Source organism: Liolophura sinensis, chromosome 1 (genome assembly GCF_032854445.1).
Source record: "Liolophura sinensis isolate JHLJ2023 chromosome 1, CUHK_Ljap_v2, whole genome shotgun sequence".
In the NCBI taxonomy this organism is placed as follows: Eukaryota; Metazoa; Mollusca; class Polyplacophora; order Chitonida; family Chitonidae; genus Liolophura; species Liolophura sinensis.
In genome coordinates, this window is record NC_088295.1 from 83,103,341 (window position 1) to 83,121,101 (window position 17,761).

The 17,761-nt window shown below is 36.8% G+C and overlaps 1 protein-coding gene across 1 annotated transcript in view; it reads right to left on the bottom strand.

The window, feature by feature from the left end:
- The window catches only part of LOC135461826 (IgGFc-binding protein-like), a 60,654-nt gene extending 46,082 nt beyond the window's left edge, over positions 1–14,572 (bottom strand). The window contains exons 1-15 of the mRNA XM_064739073.1: positions 14,468–14,572; positions 12,701–12,798; positions 11,103–11,129; positions 10,035–10,061; positions 9,679–9,705; positions 8,212–8,253; positions 7,882–7,926; positions 7,526–7,567; positions 5,891–5,968; positions 5,610–5,642; positions 5,272–5,301; positions 4,138–4,617; positions 3,796–3,828; positions 1,965–2,096; positions 188–335 (exon numbers count right to left, since the gene is read on the bottom strand). Of these exons, the coding sequence (XP_064595143.1) occupies positions 188–335; positions 1,965–2,096; positions 3,796–3,828; positions 4,138–4,617; positions 5,272–5,301; positions 5,610–5,642; positions 5,891–5,968; positions 7,526–7,567; positions 7,882–7,926; positions 8,212–8,253; positions 9,679–9,705; positions 10,035–10,061; positions 11,103–11,129; positions 12,701–12,773 (1,217 nt within the window). The 5' untranslated portion in view covers positions 12,774–12,798; positions 14,468–14,572. The remainder of the gene's footprint in view (positions 1–187; positions 336–1,964; positions 2,097–3,795; positions 3,829–4,137; positions 4,618–5,271; positions 5,302–5,609; positions 5,643–5,890; positions 5,969–7,525; positions 7,568–7,881; positions 7,927–8,211; positions 8,254–9,678; positions 9,706–10,034; positions 10,062–11,102; positions 11,130–12,700; positions 12,799–14,467) is intronic.
- Between the last annotated feature and the right edge of the window lie 3,189 nt (positions 14,573–17,761).

The window sequence follows — 17,761 nt, forward strand, 5'->3', positions numbered from 1 at the left end:
TGGTTAACACAATGACATGAATGATAAACATATGTATTCAGACATGAATACATTGAGTTTCAGTTTCAGTTTCCGCGGAGGAATCAAGCATTGCACGACTATGTGCTTCATACAAAAGCGGACATTCCTAGAGTTACCAAAGGGTGTGGATAGGTTTTAACATTGCATTAATTCCCAAAACACTCACGTAAACTGGGATAACATATGTTGAATACTGGAAGAATTGATGCTGGCAAGATGACCATGCAGTTTCTGGCAATCCTGTTCAGCTTTGGAGAAACTTTTCTTCTTAGATTTATAGATGTAGCACCTGTTGTTGTCTTCAAAGTCGCATCCTGTATTTACCAATGAAGAAAAATGTGAGTGAAATGTTGTAGCAATCTAATAATAAATATTTCAAATGCTCCACTTCAACAAAAGGCAAACATTAGTCCCAATGACTAAATAACCCGCCATGACATGTATGAGTCATTGGTGTACACAGTATTTTAAGCCAAGTATTAGGCTAAGTTTACCAGCTGTAAGAAAAATGTAAAAAAGGAACAAAATGCAAAAATTATGACACCGAGTTCAAGTCCCAGCCCACACAAAGGCACACATTCTTATAGGTTCTTTGTTCAAAAATTTCCACATGTAACGATCGCAAAGGGTTACAAAATTATTACATAATACCAGCATATTAACCATCAGTGTGAATGAGCATTTTCTCTAGCATGATAAACTATTGCATGTATATATCCGCAAACTTACACGAGGCAAAGCATCCTGGATGGGTTACGCTGGAAAAATATTACAGATAACACACAAATTTGAGGCACACGGGACATCTTTCTTTTGTTCCCCGAATTTTGTGTGCAAGCACTACACGAATGTGTTCATCTGTTCTCCATTTACTCAAATGAGTCTTAGCAACCTCACGATGTCAGGGGCCGGATTCATGAAGCTCACTCAGATAAGTAAGCCCTTGATACCAGAACAACTGGTATTGTAGAGATATGAAGTGAACTTAGTCACTTAACACTAAGTTTACTTCATGAAACTGATGCCTTACTTATGACATTAATTCAATGAAAAAGAGAGTTTATAAAGGTAGGCCTAGACACATAATCTGTGTTCTCCATTGTTTAACATCAGGTATATAAAATATTCTCGCTGTGATATATTATATATCGATATTCTCGGTGAATGTATACTGCGTCACAATATAAGCTTCATATTGTCGATTTATTTACGTTCCCATTTCATACAGAATGTGAGCATGTAGGTCCTAAATACAACACTTCAATGAATAAGTCATGAGAAATTAAAAAATGCAAGAATACCCACATAACATAACACTTAAATACATACATGTAATATCATAATTAGCTTGGACTTCACCAGACACTTTATTCATGAATACAAGCATGTTACTCTAGTTCAAATGGTATTAAAATGAACAGTACAAACTGCGTTATTATCACTATCAGCGTAAGAGACACATACACGAGACCGATATTTTACAACGCAGTGACAGTTTTACACACGGCTACTACCATGGCATAATATTTATGCCTATATTAATGTCTGCAATGGTAATTGCATGTCCATTAGGCGCATGAAATCTTAAGTGTGATTTAATTGTGACGCAGGACTTCAAACTAAAGGCGATCATTTCATATTATTGAAATCTGATCATTAAACATACACATAATCACAATCGCCTACGTAAATAATTGGAGTAGTATTCTCCACAAGTAACCATGTGCCTCATTATAAATATTTTCTAGTAGTGATAACCTCCTCACATACACTTATGATTTCATGCAGATACTGCAGTGAAATTATGCTCAATAAATTCACATTTCGCGGGGTTTTTCGCAGGCTGTTATAAAAACTTGGATCTAAACACTTTTCGAACGTCTCTGCGGGTGTGGGTTCATCATCGATGCGTCTGCAACACACTGCTTCGAGTAGAGGCTTACCTTCGTCCTCATCTTCCTCACTAGAAGATGATTCAGAGGATCCACGCCTTCCTTTGCGATGTTTACGATCCTTCTTCTTCTTCTTTTTGCCCTTTTCTTTCTTATGCTTGCGTTTCTTGTCTTTCTTACCGCCTGATGGTAAGCGATCATGAATTCATATTGTACAAAAATGTTCAGAATACTGGAGGCTACATTTGCCTACCTTGTCGTTACTGATTTTTATAGCTGATCTGGAGTTATTTATTAGTGAATGAAAGAGTATTTAACTTCAAGAAAAATTAGTTGACGATTTACATTAACTGGCCAATCTATTTCTTACAATTAGGCTAACATTTGTCTATGTTAGGCTATATTTTAAGTCAAAGCCAGTCCATAAACCTATGAATGAGAATGGTAAAGATAAAGTTTGATTGGAAGTACAATTTCATTGACTTTTTGTTTACTAATTTATTTAGTTATTTGTTCCATCCCTTCACAAAATGCGGGCAGGTGCAGGCAATTTAAGTGATATGTATATACATACACCAGGATTCCAGGAATTCTTGTTTACTTTAAGACAGTGCGTATATTAAGAGAGGCGTGAAAAGTCAAATAAATGGGCATATTAGCTACCGTCAGTTCTAGACACGTCCATATTTACTATTCTCTGAGTGCTAAATGCAATCCCGGGTGATAAATGGTGCATATTTATTGTTCTCTGGGTGATAAACACAGCTGAGTGAGCTATCCGACACAGGTTTACTATTTCCTGAGTCCTGAAAAACACAGTCCCGGACTAGCCACCGAACATATTTACTGTTATGTTAACCATAAACACAGTCCTGAGTGAGCCAACGAACATATTTACTTTTATAAGTTAGTCACAAACGCAGCCTTGTGTGAGCCACCGAACATATTTACTGCTATGTTAACCATAGACACAGTCCTGAGTGAGCCACTGAACACATATGTATTTACTGTTATACTGATCAAAAACGCAGTCCTGGGTGAACCACTGAACATATTTGCTATTAAGTTAGTCATAGACGCAGTCTTGATTGAGTCACCGATAATATCCACCGTTATAAGTTAGTCATAGACGGCACAGTCCAGGGGGAGCCACCGATAATATTTACTGTAATAAGTTAGTCAAAGACGGCCTAGTCCAGGGTGAGCCACCGATAATATTTTACTGTTAGAAGTTATTCATAGACGACACAGTCCAGGGTGAGAACCGATAAATATTTACTGTTATAAGTTAGTCATAGACGGCATAGTCAAGGGTGATTCACCGATAATATTTACTGTTATAAGTTAGTCTTAGACGGCACAGTCCAGGTTGAGCCACCGATAATATTTACTGTTATAAGTTAGTCATAGACGGTACAGCCTCGGTTGAGTTACTGCGCCGACCATATTTATTGTTACGTTAGTCATAAACGCCGTCCCGGATGAGGCACGGAATGTATTAACTGTTATAAGTTAGTCATAGACGGTACAGTCTTGGGTGAGTCCCTGTGCCGACCATATTTATTGTTACGTTAGTCATAAACGCAGTCCCGGATGAGGCACGGAATGTATTAACTGTTGTCTGAGTCCTAAAACCGAGTTTGTTTCAACAACCGCTGTATGGAGAAGTCTTGCAGCGGGCGTATAAACACATTCTCAATTCATGCAATATACGTGCATATTTGGTTTCGCAATCGGTGCCACAAAAAACGGTGTTAAGAAAGAGAAGCAGTGTTCACAAGAAAGGAATGTGAAAGTCTTTCTTTTTCTCCGTGTTTGCGAGTAATTAAGAAAGAAATGAAAAGTGCACGAGACTTAATTTGCTGAAATGAATGCACCTTACCACGAACAATGACCTGAGTTGATTCAATTTTACCTACAGCAAAGAAGAAGTCATTGATAAAATGTATACACTTTGTCTCCACAACATGGCATGCCCTAAAGAGTACACCGATATGTTACGTCTTTAGATAAAACTTGCGTGTTCTATATAAGCTTTCTTATGCAATAAAATACTTCAGAACTTTCTAACTGTACAGACATGTTCATTTAAGCTTTCGCGGTTTCAGTAAGGTAGATAAGCGAAAGATTGCGAATGTATATACTGTCAATTAAACTAGACCTGTACATATAAACATGATTACAACTCTATAATCATGTAATTTTGTTGACTTGGCCGACTTACGCATTTTTTCACCAGACCCTTCCCCGCTCCCTCTGCGCATGCCCTTCCAGCTGCCACCGCCTTCCATATTCCAGCCACCACCGCGTTCCATATTCCAGCCACCACCGCCTTCCATATTCCATCCGCCGCCGCCTTTCATCTTCCATCCGCCGCCGCCCATCATCCAGCTTTCGTGACCACCTTCCATCTTCCAGCTGGCGCCTTTCGTCTTCCAGCTCTTGCCTTTCATCTTCCATCTACCGCTGCTGTCGCCGCCTTCCATACTCCAGCTGCCACCGCCACTACCTCCGCCTCCAAACATCATGCCGCCTTTGCTACCGCCTGACATATGTCCAATCTTCATGCCTTTCATCTCGAAGCTTCCAAATTTCATGCCTTTGATTCTCTTTTTGCCATTGTTTTCCATGGAGTCGAAGTCCATGTCAAACTGCATTCCTTTCATATCGCCCACGGACATGTCACCAAAACCTTTCTTACCACCTGCAGATTTAACAGTTATTACCTATTTTTTGTCACAGTGTTAATTGTGCAAAGTCCAGTGCATTCCTCCATTTGATTTGGAGCACAACTGCTTTCATTTCCGAACCTCTAATATGTTCGCCTTAATTTAAGCGTTTTGACTTTTCGCTATGAAACCTGTTAAATCATATTTTATATTTTGCTATCACATAATTGACGAGTAACGTTAGACAATATGTTTTTCACTTTTAGCCTAAATTGGTTATCCTCATTTACAGATTCCAAAATAAAAAAAGGTGCAAATCGAGGAATTCATGTGTTCGAGTCAAACCACTTGCTGAACCCATAAATCGCAAGGCCCCATCAAATATATGCGTGATGAAATTCGCACTTGTTTCATAACAAGCGCCATGAAGCCAAGGTGAAGGTGTAAGCGCACATAATTAAGTCAGTTGATATGAATATTGTCATTATCCTTTACTGTCAGCACGGTTTGGAAATTTGGAAAGAGTATAAATTTGAATTTAAAAAAAAAATTAATTTGCAATAATACATGAGCACAAGCTTATGCTATTAATTTATATTTAAGCAATTTATCACGAATGTATCATTGTTGGTGGAATGCATTGATAGGATGTACTGGGGTATCAATGTGTGAAGAAATGAACAGGTTACCTGAGGACCAGGAGGAGCTCCAGGAATAAGCTAGAGGAAGTGGGCAGATCAAACAATGTCATATAGATAGTTTCTCATATTACTGTAAGATGACATGAGGCCTGCATGTAGTGACAAGAGGTTTTCTTTGTTGTTTAATTTTTACCATGAGTTTGATAGAGGCTATGTATAGCTAATTTTGTAATAAGTTTAATAAATTATATTTAAGTTGACAAATGATTGGCTACAAACTATTTCATGATAAGGTTATAAACTATATATAGTGTATAAAAAGTTTTAGCCGATTAGATTATGTGAATGTATAATGTTTCAGATTCACAACTATGCAGTACACTTACTCTTGTGTTTTCCTTCTCCTTTGAGCGAGCCGGCTATAGTATAAATACAAAATCACATGTGTATGCTTTAAAAAAATATTATAATATGTATAAAATAAATTCACACGTGACTCTTTGTGCCATAACAGCACGCGTGTATGTTATACAAAACCCAACGCTCATGCTGTTAAAATCACAGAATTAACGATATGAATATGTTAGAATTTCATAAAATAAATTTTCATCGAGCTATATGTCTAGCGTTCAGTGACTACATTTATATAGATGACGTGCGTGCTTACCATGCGCAGACATCCAGCGCTGGTAGTCTGCACTTCCGTGTGTCTTCCCTCCTTTCTTCATTTTGGCTTCGACAAGAGCTGGTTTCAGAAAGTTGTCATTTCACATTCAATCATGGTGTAAGCATTCAAGCATGTGCTGATGAATTTGCCCATACAAACATTAGCTGTGCACAATGCAGTGCAATTTCCTTTAATGATTTTTGGCGCCGTGGATATATTCACATTTTAAGCATTTTACTCAATCAGTAAGGCATGAGATGTATTCAAGCGGTGCAGTGCCCATGTCTTGGTGAAGTATTCTGGCGGTGCAGTGCATATCTCTTCGGGTATTCTGGCGGTGCAGTTCATATCTCTTGGGGAATACGGGCGGTGCAGTGCATATCTCTTCGTGTATTCTGGCAGTGCAGTGCATATCTCTCCTGGTATATGTTCTGGTCGTAAAGTGCATATCCCATCAGTAATCTGGTGGTGCAGTGCGTATCTCTCAGTATGCCGTATCTCTTCAGATAATATTCTGCTGATGGATACGTTGTCCAGGTGGTGTTCTAGTGGTGGATACGATGTCCCTTAAGGTGAGCTAGCCGGCTGGTGCATGCGGTATCCCTTCAGGTATTCTGCCGGTGCATGTCGAGTCTGGGTATCCCGGTGGTGCAGTAAGTATCTTTTAATACCTATTATAGGTTATTCTGGTGGCACGATACGTGAGTCTTATGATACATGCATGTATATCAGTTGATACTAACCAGGGAGTGAGGCCTCGTGTTTTGGGTAAATCTTTTAGGTATTAGAACGGGCCGTATAAAGCTTGCTGCCCCTTGTCAGGGTAAACACGTCTACAAAGATGTTTGGACAGTACACCCAATGGCCTATTGTGCTAACAAGTACATAATATATCCGTGTAAATACATACCACTAAAGACAATGCGCAGTCAATTTATCAAGCTTTCCATCTTTTCCTTCTTTCAAGGTTTAACGGTATAAAGGAACTACCAATTTGGCTATATTTAATATACTGTTATCAATGTTGATAAAACTTGTTAAAATATACCAAACAGTGTCGTTATTTTCATTTCTATGCGGTGTTGTTGTACTTCTGTGCTGTGCTATAGCTTCTTTCAGTTGGTAAAAAACTATGGCGTGGTAGAAAAAAAACATAGCAGAATGTGCTGTTGTTCTACTTTGGTGCTGCGTTTATCGCTTTCAGTTAGTGCAACACTATGTGCTGGCCTAGCAGAAAATCCAAACAAAATGTGCCACTGTTTTACGTTTGTGCTGCATTTATCATTTTGAATTGGTGCATGTAGGTGCTGATGTGGTAGAAGAGTAATACAAGATGTGCTCCATGTTAACATATATGAAAAGTTTCAGTGCAACTATGTGCTTTACCGTGAACATGAAAAATAACGTTCGTGTTATAAACTTCAACTCTTCAACAATTTACTTTGATTTAGTTTCATTAGCTTCAGGATATATCTCTATATAATTCAGTCAGGTATATACATTTACAACAACGAAATACATTGTTTTAACTATTTACTCATTGTCAGAAATAGATAAAATCATAAGTAATGTATGGATTCATTTTGTTAAGTGTATCTGTGCCGTGCATACTTGCAACAATAAAATTGTATTTACCCCGCAGGTAGTCATTCTGGTCGCCATATTTAGCACTGGAGCCTAAAACGTTAACGGCTTGATTATAAATAGAACTAAAGGACAGGTTTATTTACAATAAGTTACACCTTATTATTGTATTTGCACTTAGCAATGTTTCGTTACCACTCATTATTAACTGTCAACGTAACTAGATATATTTCTCTTATTGCCACTTTCGCCGCGATATGGCTGAAATATTAGCGATGTGGCGTTAACCCACGATCGTTCATTCATTCTTATTGTCATTTAGGTAAGGTTTGTGAACAGGAATATATTAAAAAGATATTTTTGAATTTATTTAAAATAGTGCAGTACCGGTAGCAAGTGCAGGTTACCTGAAAAGGAGTGATGCAACATCCTCCCTTTGGCCAGCAAACTCTCTGTTTAAATTATATAGAATACACATAATATTTTCATGGACACAGCATTGGTTTTTTATTATTATTATTATTATTATTATTATTATTATTATTGTTATTATCATTATGTAATGTTCTATTAAATGTAAACTGTTACATTACGTTATAATCCACCCAACGTGAATTTATTTCGCACTGAAGTTGTGAGACATCAGTTTTTTCCTGCAGTTGAAGTACCCCGTGGTATGTTATTTTCCCATTAATGTTTGACCGAATTCTGTAATAGTGAGTCTATATTTCACTCACCCCTACTTTCACTGGAACCACCGTCGCCAAACGTAAAGTATCCTAAATTCATATTGTACAAAACAGACAGAATAATGTACAAGAGTAAATAAGAAATGTACACATATAAAACAAAAGGGATGTACATAGATATGTTATATTTCCTATGATACGACAGCATTGGAGTCTCCAGTAAACAACTGTTTATTGCAATGAATTTAAAGTTCACATAAGACGCCCATTTTACCCCAAATAAAAACAGTTTCAAGTGCAGCGCGTTTATGACTACACTTAAAGTAATTCAAAAAGTTTATCCATGTATGTCCATAGTTATACAACATATATTAGCCCTTAGGCAATATTTATTTTATTTATTTGATTTGCGTTTTGTTTGATTTCACTTATACGACCATCCCCAGGTTGCTGCATTCCTTCCCATATACTGCCGCAGAGCAATCCAGCAGGAGCTGGACTTGAAATCACAGCGACCGCATTGTTCAGAAGCTCATTGTGCCGCACTGACAGGCTAAGCACCTTGAATTTTCCAAGGAGGCCCCGCCTAAACTAATAATGTCTACCAATAAATACTCAGCTATGCCTAATTGTATAAATGTCTTTAAATCTTATTTTCTCGTTGAGCCTTAGGAATCCACGAAAATGTTATGGACACCAATAAATTCCCTCAAAATGGGAATTTATACGGGAACCAGGGTGTTTGACAGATTAATGCACAAGTACGTCACAATAATGACGTACCGGTACATAATAAAACAAGATAATGAAAAAGGCAACGATCATCTGATGGACAACGATAAATAAACAAGAAGCAATGATTCAAAGGATAGTGACATAAAATGGGCAACGCCCGTTTATAATGGGCAATGATAATGGGTAATGGTAATCTATGGGATAACAATGATATAAACAGTTAACAATCACCTAAAAGATCACAATCCAACAGAAATTACACGCAGTTTTCAGATCAGAACACCACTATCGCTTTCCTATACAAGGGTCGTGTGTTTGTAAAGAACTATACTTGACCTTTGTCAGCACACACCTGTATGAACTGTTACAGTTAGTGTGTACCTTGCCCATCCAGTAGGCAAGAAAAGTATGAATCTAAAAGTTAAGAATTGGCCGTGCTGTACGTACCACGGAAATACCGAACAGTTTGGTTATTCCCTCCAACAGCTTAGTGAATACTGCAAATTTAGATAGCTTAAAGGATGATCCAGCCTTAAAAACTGCCTAAATCTTTCGCACTAGACCTAATATACTTAACACGGACGACGAATGTGTTCTTACTATTCAATACCACGTGTTAAGGACCGACTATATTTTGCAGTCAATTTGTTGGATCATTGACTAGATAGGCCAGGAAGACATCTTTCGACAATATGATCATGCCGTTGACAAGATGAGCCAGGAGAAATATATCCTCCGACAACTTAAAGATTCGACAATAAAACTAGAAAATTAACTCACGCGTCTTAGACGAACTGCTTCTCGAACCTGAAACAAATATATAGGATAGTTGTAGTACGTGTGATGATACAAAAAATACTGCATAGGCCAGGAGAAGCATATCCGATCATATCCGACGATATGATCACGCTACTGACAAAATAAGACAGGGAGACATCTTCCAACAATATATGTTAATGCCACTGACTAGATAGGTCAGGAGAAACATCTTCTGACAATGTTATCATACTAATCACTAGATAGGCAAAGAGAAACATCTTCCGACAATATGATCTTGCTGCTGACTATAGATAGGCAAGGAGAAATATCTTACGACAATTTGAAAATTTAACAATAAAACTAGAAAATTAACTTACGCGTCTTGAACGAACTGCTTCTTGAAACTGAAACAAATATACAGGATGGTTGTAGTACTTGTAATGATACAAAAAAATACTGCATTGGCCCGGGGAAGCATATCTGATCATATCCGACAATATGATCACGCTACTGACAAGCCAGGAAAACATCTTCCAGCAATATATGATCATGCCACTCACTATATAGGTCAGGAGAAACATCTTCTAACAATGTTATCATGCTAATCACTAGATAGGTAAGGAGAAACATCTTCCGACAATATGTTCATGCCACTGACTATAGACATTTAAGAAGAAACATCTTCCAACAATATGTTCATGCCATTGACTATAGACATTTAAGGAGAAACATCTTCCGACAATATGTTCATGCAACTGACTAATAGGCCCGGAGTAAGACCTTCTGACAATATGATCATGCTACTGACTAGATAGGCCAGGAAGACATCTTTCGACAAGATGATCATGCTACTGACTAATAGGCCAGGAGTAAGACCTTCTGACAATATGATCATGTTACTGACTAATAGGCCAGGAAGACATCTTCCGACAATATGATCATGCTACTGACTAATAGGCCAGGAAGACATCTTCCGACAATATGATCATGCTACTGACTAATAGGCCAGGAAGACATCTTCCGACAATATGATCATGCAACTGACTAATAGGCCAGGAAGACATCTTCTGACAATATGATCATGCCACTGACTAATAGGCCCGGAGTAAGACCTTCTGACAATATGATCATGCTACTGACTAGATAGGCCAGGAAGACATCTTTCGACAAGATGATCATGCTACTGACTAATAGGCCAGGAGTAAGACCTTCTGACAATATGATCATGCTACTGACTAGATAGGCCAGGAAGACATCTTCCGACAATATGATCATGCTACTGACTAATAGGCCCGGAGTAAGACCTTCTGACAATATGATCATGCTACTGACTAGATAGGCCAGGAAGGCATCTTCTGACAATATGTCCTTATGACCAGATAATCAAGGATGAATATCTTACGACAATATGAAAATTGAACAATACAACTAGAAAATTAACTTACTCTTCTTGGAGATTTTCTTTGTCAAGTCTGAAACACAGAATGGTCATAATATGTGTAATATTCTCAAATACATTTAAACAAGATTCAAAACAATCACGTTGTGTGAAAGATATTTCAGATGTATTTTGTATCAGCAAGTGCTATACTCACGGTAACAACTTTAGAACGAATCATTTTTTAAAGCCCGGTTAAAACTGATTTCCCCTAGCGGTAAAATACAATCATTCAACTATTTTATACTTTAATGGATTTTGATTGTAATTAGAACATATATGTTTTTCTGACTGTTTAAGCCGGACTTGAAAAAAGTACTAACTATTCTATCCAAAAAAAATGTCGTTAAGTTAAATATACAGATTACAAAAACCATGTAGAGTTCTTCATATTATTGTAAAATATTAGTTAATTCATTCTGCGACAATACACATTACAAAATCTGTAAACGATCTCTCACCATACATGTAGGTAGAGTAAACTTACATGTGGATGAATTATATACATTATTTATTTATTCATTTATTTGATATTTCAACAATATTTCACTTATACGACGGCGGGCAGCATTATGATGGGGGCAAACTGGGTACATTCCAGGGAAAACCACGATCATCAGATTTCTTGCAGACCTTTCCATTTAAGGACGGATGGATAGCGAAGAGAGGGATATACATGTATAAGGATATATTATATTATTATAAATGGTCGAAAGCAAGTCGAGCGGCCACCAAGGATTCAAATCAATTACAGCTTATTACGATATAAACTACTATATCTATAGCTTGAATATTTTCTTGCTGTAAAAACAACATGACGAGTATATATACTATTTGTAAAGCCATGCGGTCTTCAAATTATACTAAAATTAACTCAGAGAACATGCCGTAGAACCACTGAAGCATTTCTTAATGTAACAAAAGGCATAAGGCACTGTCCATAAGTTTATTTACTGCATTTCTTTACAATCAAAGTCATTTTCTTTGTACATTTCAAACTTGTAATGGTCAGTATAGTTCAACAGATTGGGTTTCTATTGCGAACAATAAATTAAAGCTAACTATACCTACAGATTTCAAGTTTTAGAAATACAAGGATTTAGAAAAGGACCTGTGTAATGTTTCATTATGTTCCACATTTCCCTGCTTCTTGCCGTTATTCGGCGTAATGCATAAATATTTAGGCCTACTCGCTATTATAAAATTTTGAAGAGTTTGTAGATGTACAAGATTATTCATGAAGGCGTTATAGCAACGACATGAGCTTCATAAGTACTGCCAGAAGGTGAACATTCACTGAGACAAATGCCTATACAAAATGTTGCCGGTAAGGTTAATTAGTTAATTCACCATCACGCATCGACAACGGGACGTCTATGACTCCCACCAGAATAATCTTCGCACCCCTTACAGGTTTAATCTAAAGATGACCAACTGGTTTTAGGCATTTTTTTTTCAACAGTTCAAGAGGTAGTATATGCACTGTTGAAATCTTTTTTCATATACCTGGTGGTAATATCACGGAATGGAATTTTGTTGCCACTCTATTAACCTACAATGCAACGTAATGACCATTGGGCTTGCTATTATTTACAGGCTACTTACATGTGGCATCCGTGTCGGTCAGCAACATGGCCACGACCACGACTGCCACCAAGATCGGCACTATACGCGCCATCTTGAACACCTTCTTCCTTCAACGGCTACAACAGATAAGATAATATACGTTATTTCATGAGTTAAGTCTCGAGAAAAGCATTATACAAGCTTAGTGAATATGTATATCACTGCATTTCCATCCACAAATGAGCTATAGTTATTTATCATTTATTTACGGTAAACGACGGCGGTCTCATTTTATATGAGTGGAGGCAGGGGTGCCTGAAAAGTACAACTGCCATTCACCAAGTGTCTGACAATCCTCTGGTTAAAAGTATTATTGACTCAAAGACGCAGAACTACTGAGAGCTGAATAGCTGTGGCGATAATTTATTTATAGTTTCACATATATTTCATATATAAATTTGAATTTTGATTTCAACAATTATGTTTAGACAAACATATTAAAGTCTTGAAAACGTGTCATACAAGTATGTGTATTGTAATGGGGAAAAAGTATCCCAGTTTGGACTTTTTCAGTTAAAATCGTTTTGTGGCTTCGGCCCAAGAGCTAGAATTGCATTCCTATGTACATGTTATGTTGCAATTGGTACTTATTACCATTTAATTCGCGTCTTTGTGTGGTATTTATACTATCATTAAATAACACTGCACTGAATAAGTGTCGTTAATATATCTGCGATGAGGCCTGTGCAGTAATAAATCGGATAAATCCTGAAGTTAAAACATGACACAACAGTAGTGAGAAAACAAAAATAGTCTAAACCGTAAAACATCATTCAGCAACATTTGAATCAATACCCATAGCTCACAGGAGTGATTGAGATACATTTTTTCGCTATAAACAACACATACAGGTCTATATATACCGGCACACGATTTGAATACTGACTATGTTCACAGGCTTACAACATTCCCGGCGTCTTTCTGGTATCTTTAAAAACTGTTGACTGTTTCAGTTTGAATCAATCAGTCATAATTTCTTATATACTTTGGTGGTTTGTTTTTGAACGTTGTTTTAGAAAGTTGTCTTACGATTGTTGAGTGATATGTAGCGTCCATTATAGTTGATGATCGATGCCTAGACAAGTAGAATTCACTTTTTCCCTGTATTACAAATTGATCTTAAAGTTTATTGGAAAATGGCGCAAACGTTTTCGAAAGGTATAACCTTAAGTGCCATTCCAAATCTGAAATCCTGAAAATCTATACCTCTCAGTCTCAGTAAGATTTAACACAAGGCTCTAGTCGTTTAAGAATTGTTAAATTTACAAAATTTACCCCGGGGAGATAGACTCGGAATATATATTCAGTTATAAATTTGGAAACATTCGTTAAATTATACCTCCAAGCAAATTAAATATGCTTTTTGTTCAAGAGAAATGGAAATCCTCATGTTTTTGTAATGCAGGCGATCGACTTAAACAAATGTTTATTTCAAGGGCTATCCTATGCCACAAGTTATGTCTTATATTATGGTATACACGATTACTCATTAACAGCGTACAGGGCGCTTAAGTTTAAAGAAATCTTTTAATTCTTGAAAACAATTCAAATTCTTGAAGATTAAAAGTTCCAAACTATGTGAATCATATATGCATATATCCATATGTTTGATGATATGCCTATCTCGCATCAAAGAGGGAAGCGCTTCCATAATACGCAGCTTGGTTTTACCTTTTAGTTAAATTGTGATTAATTTAAACTACAACAATATCTACAACAAAGAGGCATGGAAGACAAAAAGCTGACCTTGGTTGGTGTAATCCGACTCAGTTCCTGCTTCTTGTAAGACGAAGGTACAAGAAAAATTTGTCGGCTTACAGTGCTATTGCAGACAGTCGGTAGGAGTCCGATTGCCTCGAAAGCGTCGTAAGAGTTGAGCGTTTGGTTTTTATACCAGCTAAACCAGATGACACCACAAGCCCTTTGTTAAACCTTTCCCATCATACACCTGATGTGACACCCGTCAAAGGCTAGGAGTCTTAACACGGTCTGACCTAAGGCGTCGTCTTTGACGTGGCAGCCTTTGTTACAGTGCTAACTAGGCACTTTCATTTAAACGTCACATATAGCTTTGGAATGCCCTTACCTAACTACCCATGATGCACCAAACCAGATACCGCGGTATTCATACATAGTGATATATATTTTGTTTGTAAGCCAGATGACAAATTATAAATGTTCACCACAATAAAAACAAAATAATATAATAAGTATAAAGTAATGCCAACGTAAATGCATATATGACAAAATATAGTTTATAAGTTTCTTATGTTAGGTTATTATTTGACTGTTTAATTACGCAGCATTATTTTTTGATCTTTTAATACGTGTATAAGTATGCATACTTCAATACACCCGTATTTATATTAAAACTGTGCTTTTGACTTTTCTTTTTTTTTATCAAAGAGTAATTATTCATGACCATGTGTTCTTCGGCTAGGGACTGTGATATGTGACGGCGTGCATTGTCGACTTTATAAGCACCTTTGCCTTAAAGGTGTAGAAAGCATGTAAAACACAGACTGTAAATAATTGCGTTGGTCCTTGGCACGTTTCATTAGTAAAAGTTGGCCTACATCTACAAATACGTGCATAACTGCGTATATGGTCTGAATTATCGACTTTGTGAAGAAAACCGATTGATTGTGTGTAGGCCTACAGCTGGTGTGCCTCACTGGTCTATAGTGATCAAGGTACTCTTATGTAGTTAATTCTGTTGATTCTGCAGAACGCGGACGTCCGACAGTAACAATAGAACTTTATTTGGGCAGAACAACTTCACTGGTAGTTTAGAGACATCTGCTTCCCGTTCACGTCTACGTGCTGAATACACTCATTCGTTAGTCACTCGAACTGATCAAACAGTAGATTCTAATAAAGGCGGTATAACCTCTTTCTGAATTTGCTATAATGACAAATGTATGAATGAATAAATGGTATGAACCGATAAGAATATGTATATCTCCTAGCATGACATTACTAAAAACAGTCCAACAAACAATATTTCATATGTAAGAGAGCTCTGAAACACGACATGCACATGTGTTATGTCAGGGGTAAGGTACACCTACTCAGTCAGCATTTCTAAGATAGGTGGTGTTTCCATGAAAGATACATAACGCTGATGAGATAAGTTACCATATGTATACACGCTTGTGAGATAAACCACATTTTTGGCGATGTTTGATGGAATCATTTGTTTGTGACTTTGGGATTGATATATCTCCATATACATGTATAACACTCCAGGTTTAATAACATCTATAGATAATAATAGAAGAGGCATAAAAATGACCTGTGTGAAACAATATTGAATGTGTCTTTTTAGTTTCTTTCAAAATACAATATAAAACAGCACAGCATGGAGAGCAAAACCATTTTAATATAGACTTCAAGGTGGTAGGTGACAAAGCTGAAATCCGGTGACTTGCCAACTTACCAAGGTTATGGTTTTATTCAAACTATGTAAATGCTTGTGTACAGTAGCAACTTATATGTCCCCTGTTTTCCCCCACCATAATGCTGGCCACCGTCGAATAAGTGAAATACCCTTGAGTGCGGCGTAAAACACAAATGAATAAATAAATATACGCCCCCCTGACAGGATGGCTTAAGCATAATTTGATGTAGGCATATGCAGTGATGTTAATAGCAATTCATAAGCCCGCCAGAAGAATGCTGGTTTATACAAGTACATGTATACAATATAAATCAACATCGACCAGAGAGAATCATAAAAACTTTCCTCCATCAAAACAAAAAGATCGACTCCTAATCCCTGTTTTACGGTATCGGTGTACAAGGGCTATGGTAATGAATAAGTAACCGATCCCACAAACCATTTCTGAAGTAAGTGAAAACTTAAAAATAAGATTTCAAAAATCTCAAAGCTCATTTTTTTTTAAATTTTGTACCTCTCATCAATGTTATCTTAACACAAATGTGTCCAAATTTCATCTTCCAGGACCAAAGAATTAAGCATCTTACAGAGTTTTCAAATTTTGACTCAATTCAACAAGGGTTCTATGGACTCCTTGTATGCAGAAAACTCGATGTTGTCCGTATATCGTGATTTTTATAACAACTGGCACAACTGATTTCTTTCTAAAATATATCCGTGCAATTTTATTAATTCTAACTCATTCAGTGAAGTCAAACTATATACAGATATATAGTGTTATATTCACAATATACACATGGTAAAGCCTGTCTAACTGTAGACCTACACGACTGAATACTGTAAATCGTGGAATCCGTTAAATGAGTAATATATATATATATATATATATATATATATATATATATATATATATATATATATATATATATATATATATACTCATATAACACTTTAATTGGATTCCACGATTTACAGTATTCAGTCGTAGCAATTTTTAATGACACATTTTCTTATGGTGTTAGTGACATTCTTCAACGTCTGTAAAGTCTATGTACACTTATCTTAATCAATAATTCTGTGTTAGGTTATTGTACAGGCAACAATCTCCTGGTGTTACTGTGCATAGTAATGGTTATGGCAGTTGTATTCGTCATGGCCATCCGAACTAAAAGCATGCACCTGAGGGAATATGGCCACCCATCTTTTTATACGCCTTATTCTCGTTACTTATTTTGGTCATTTATAAAATGACATTACCATGGTATCTCTAGATATAGGCCTATAGTGTTTTATGAAATTATACTGTCTATGTAAGTCGTTACCAGGATTTGAACTCGGATCTTCACATCCGAAATTAAGCACTTTACGGATATTGAGGTCCACACTTCTTGGATACTGCTTGGTCATGGCACAGCTGAACTAAATCTTGTTTTCTGTGTTTTAACATTCACTGAGTTAAAAGGTGATCTTTTTTAGTAATTATTACAGTGCTTTTTCATTTGGAATAATATGGACAAAGGGGGTCCGTATCATCCAAATCTGGGGAGAATATGGGCACCTCTGGCAACATTTTCGTGTCGTCTTACACAAAGCCGCTTTAAAATTCCATTGTCCTTTAACGCAGTACAGATACCTAATGC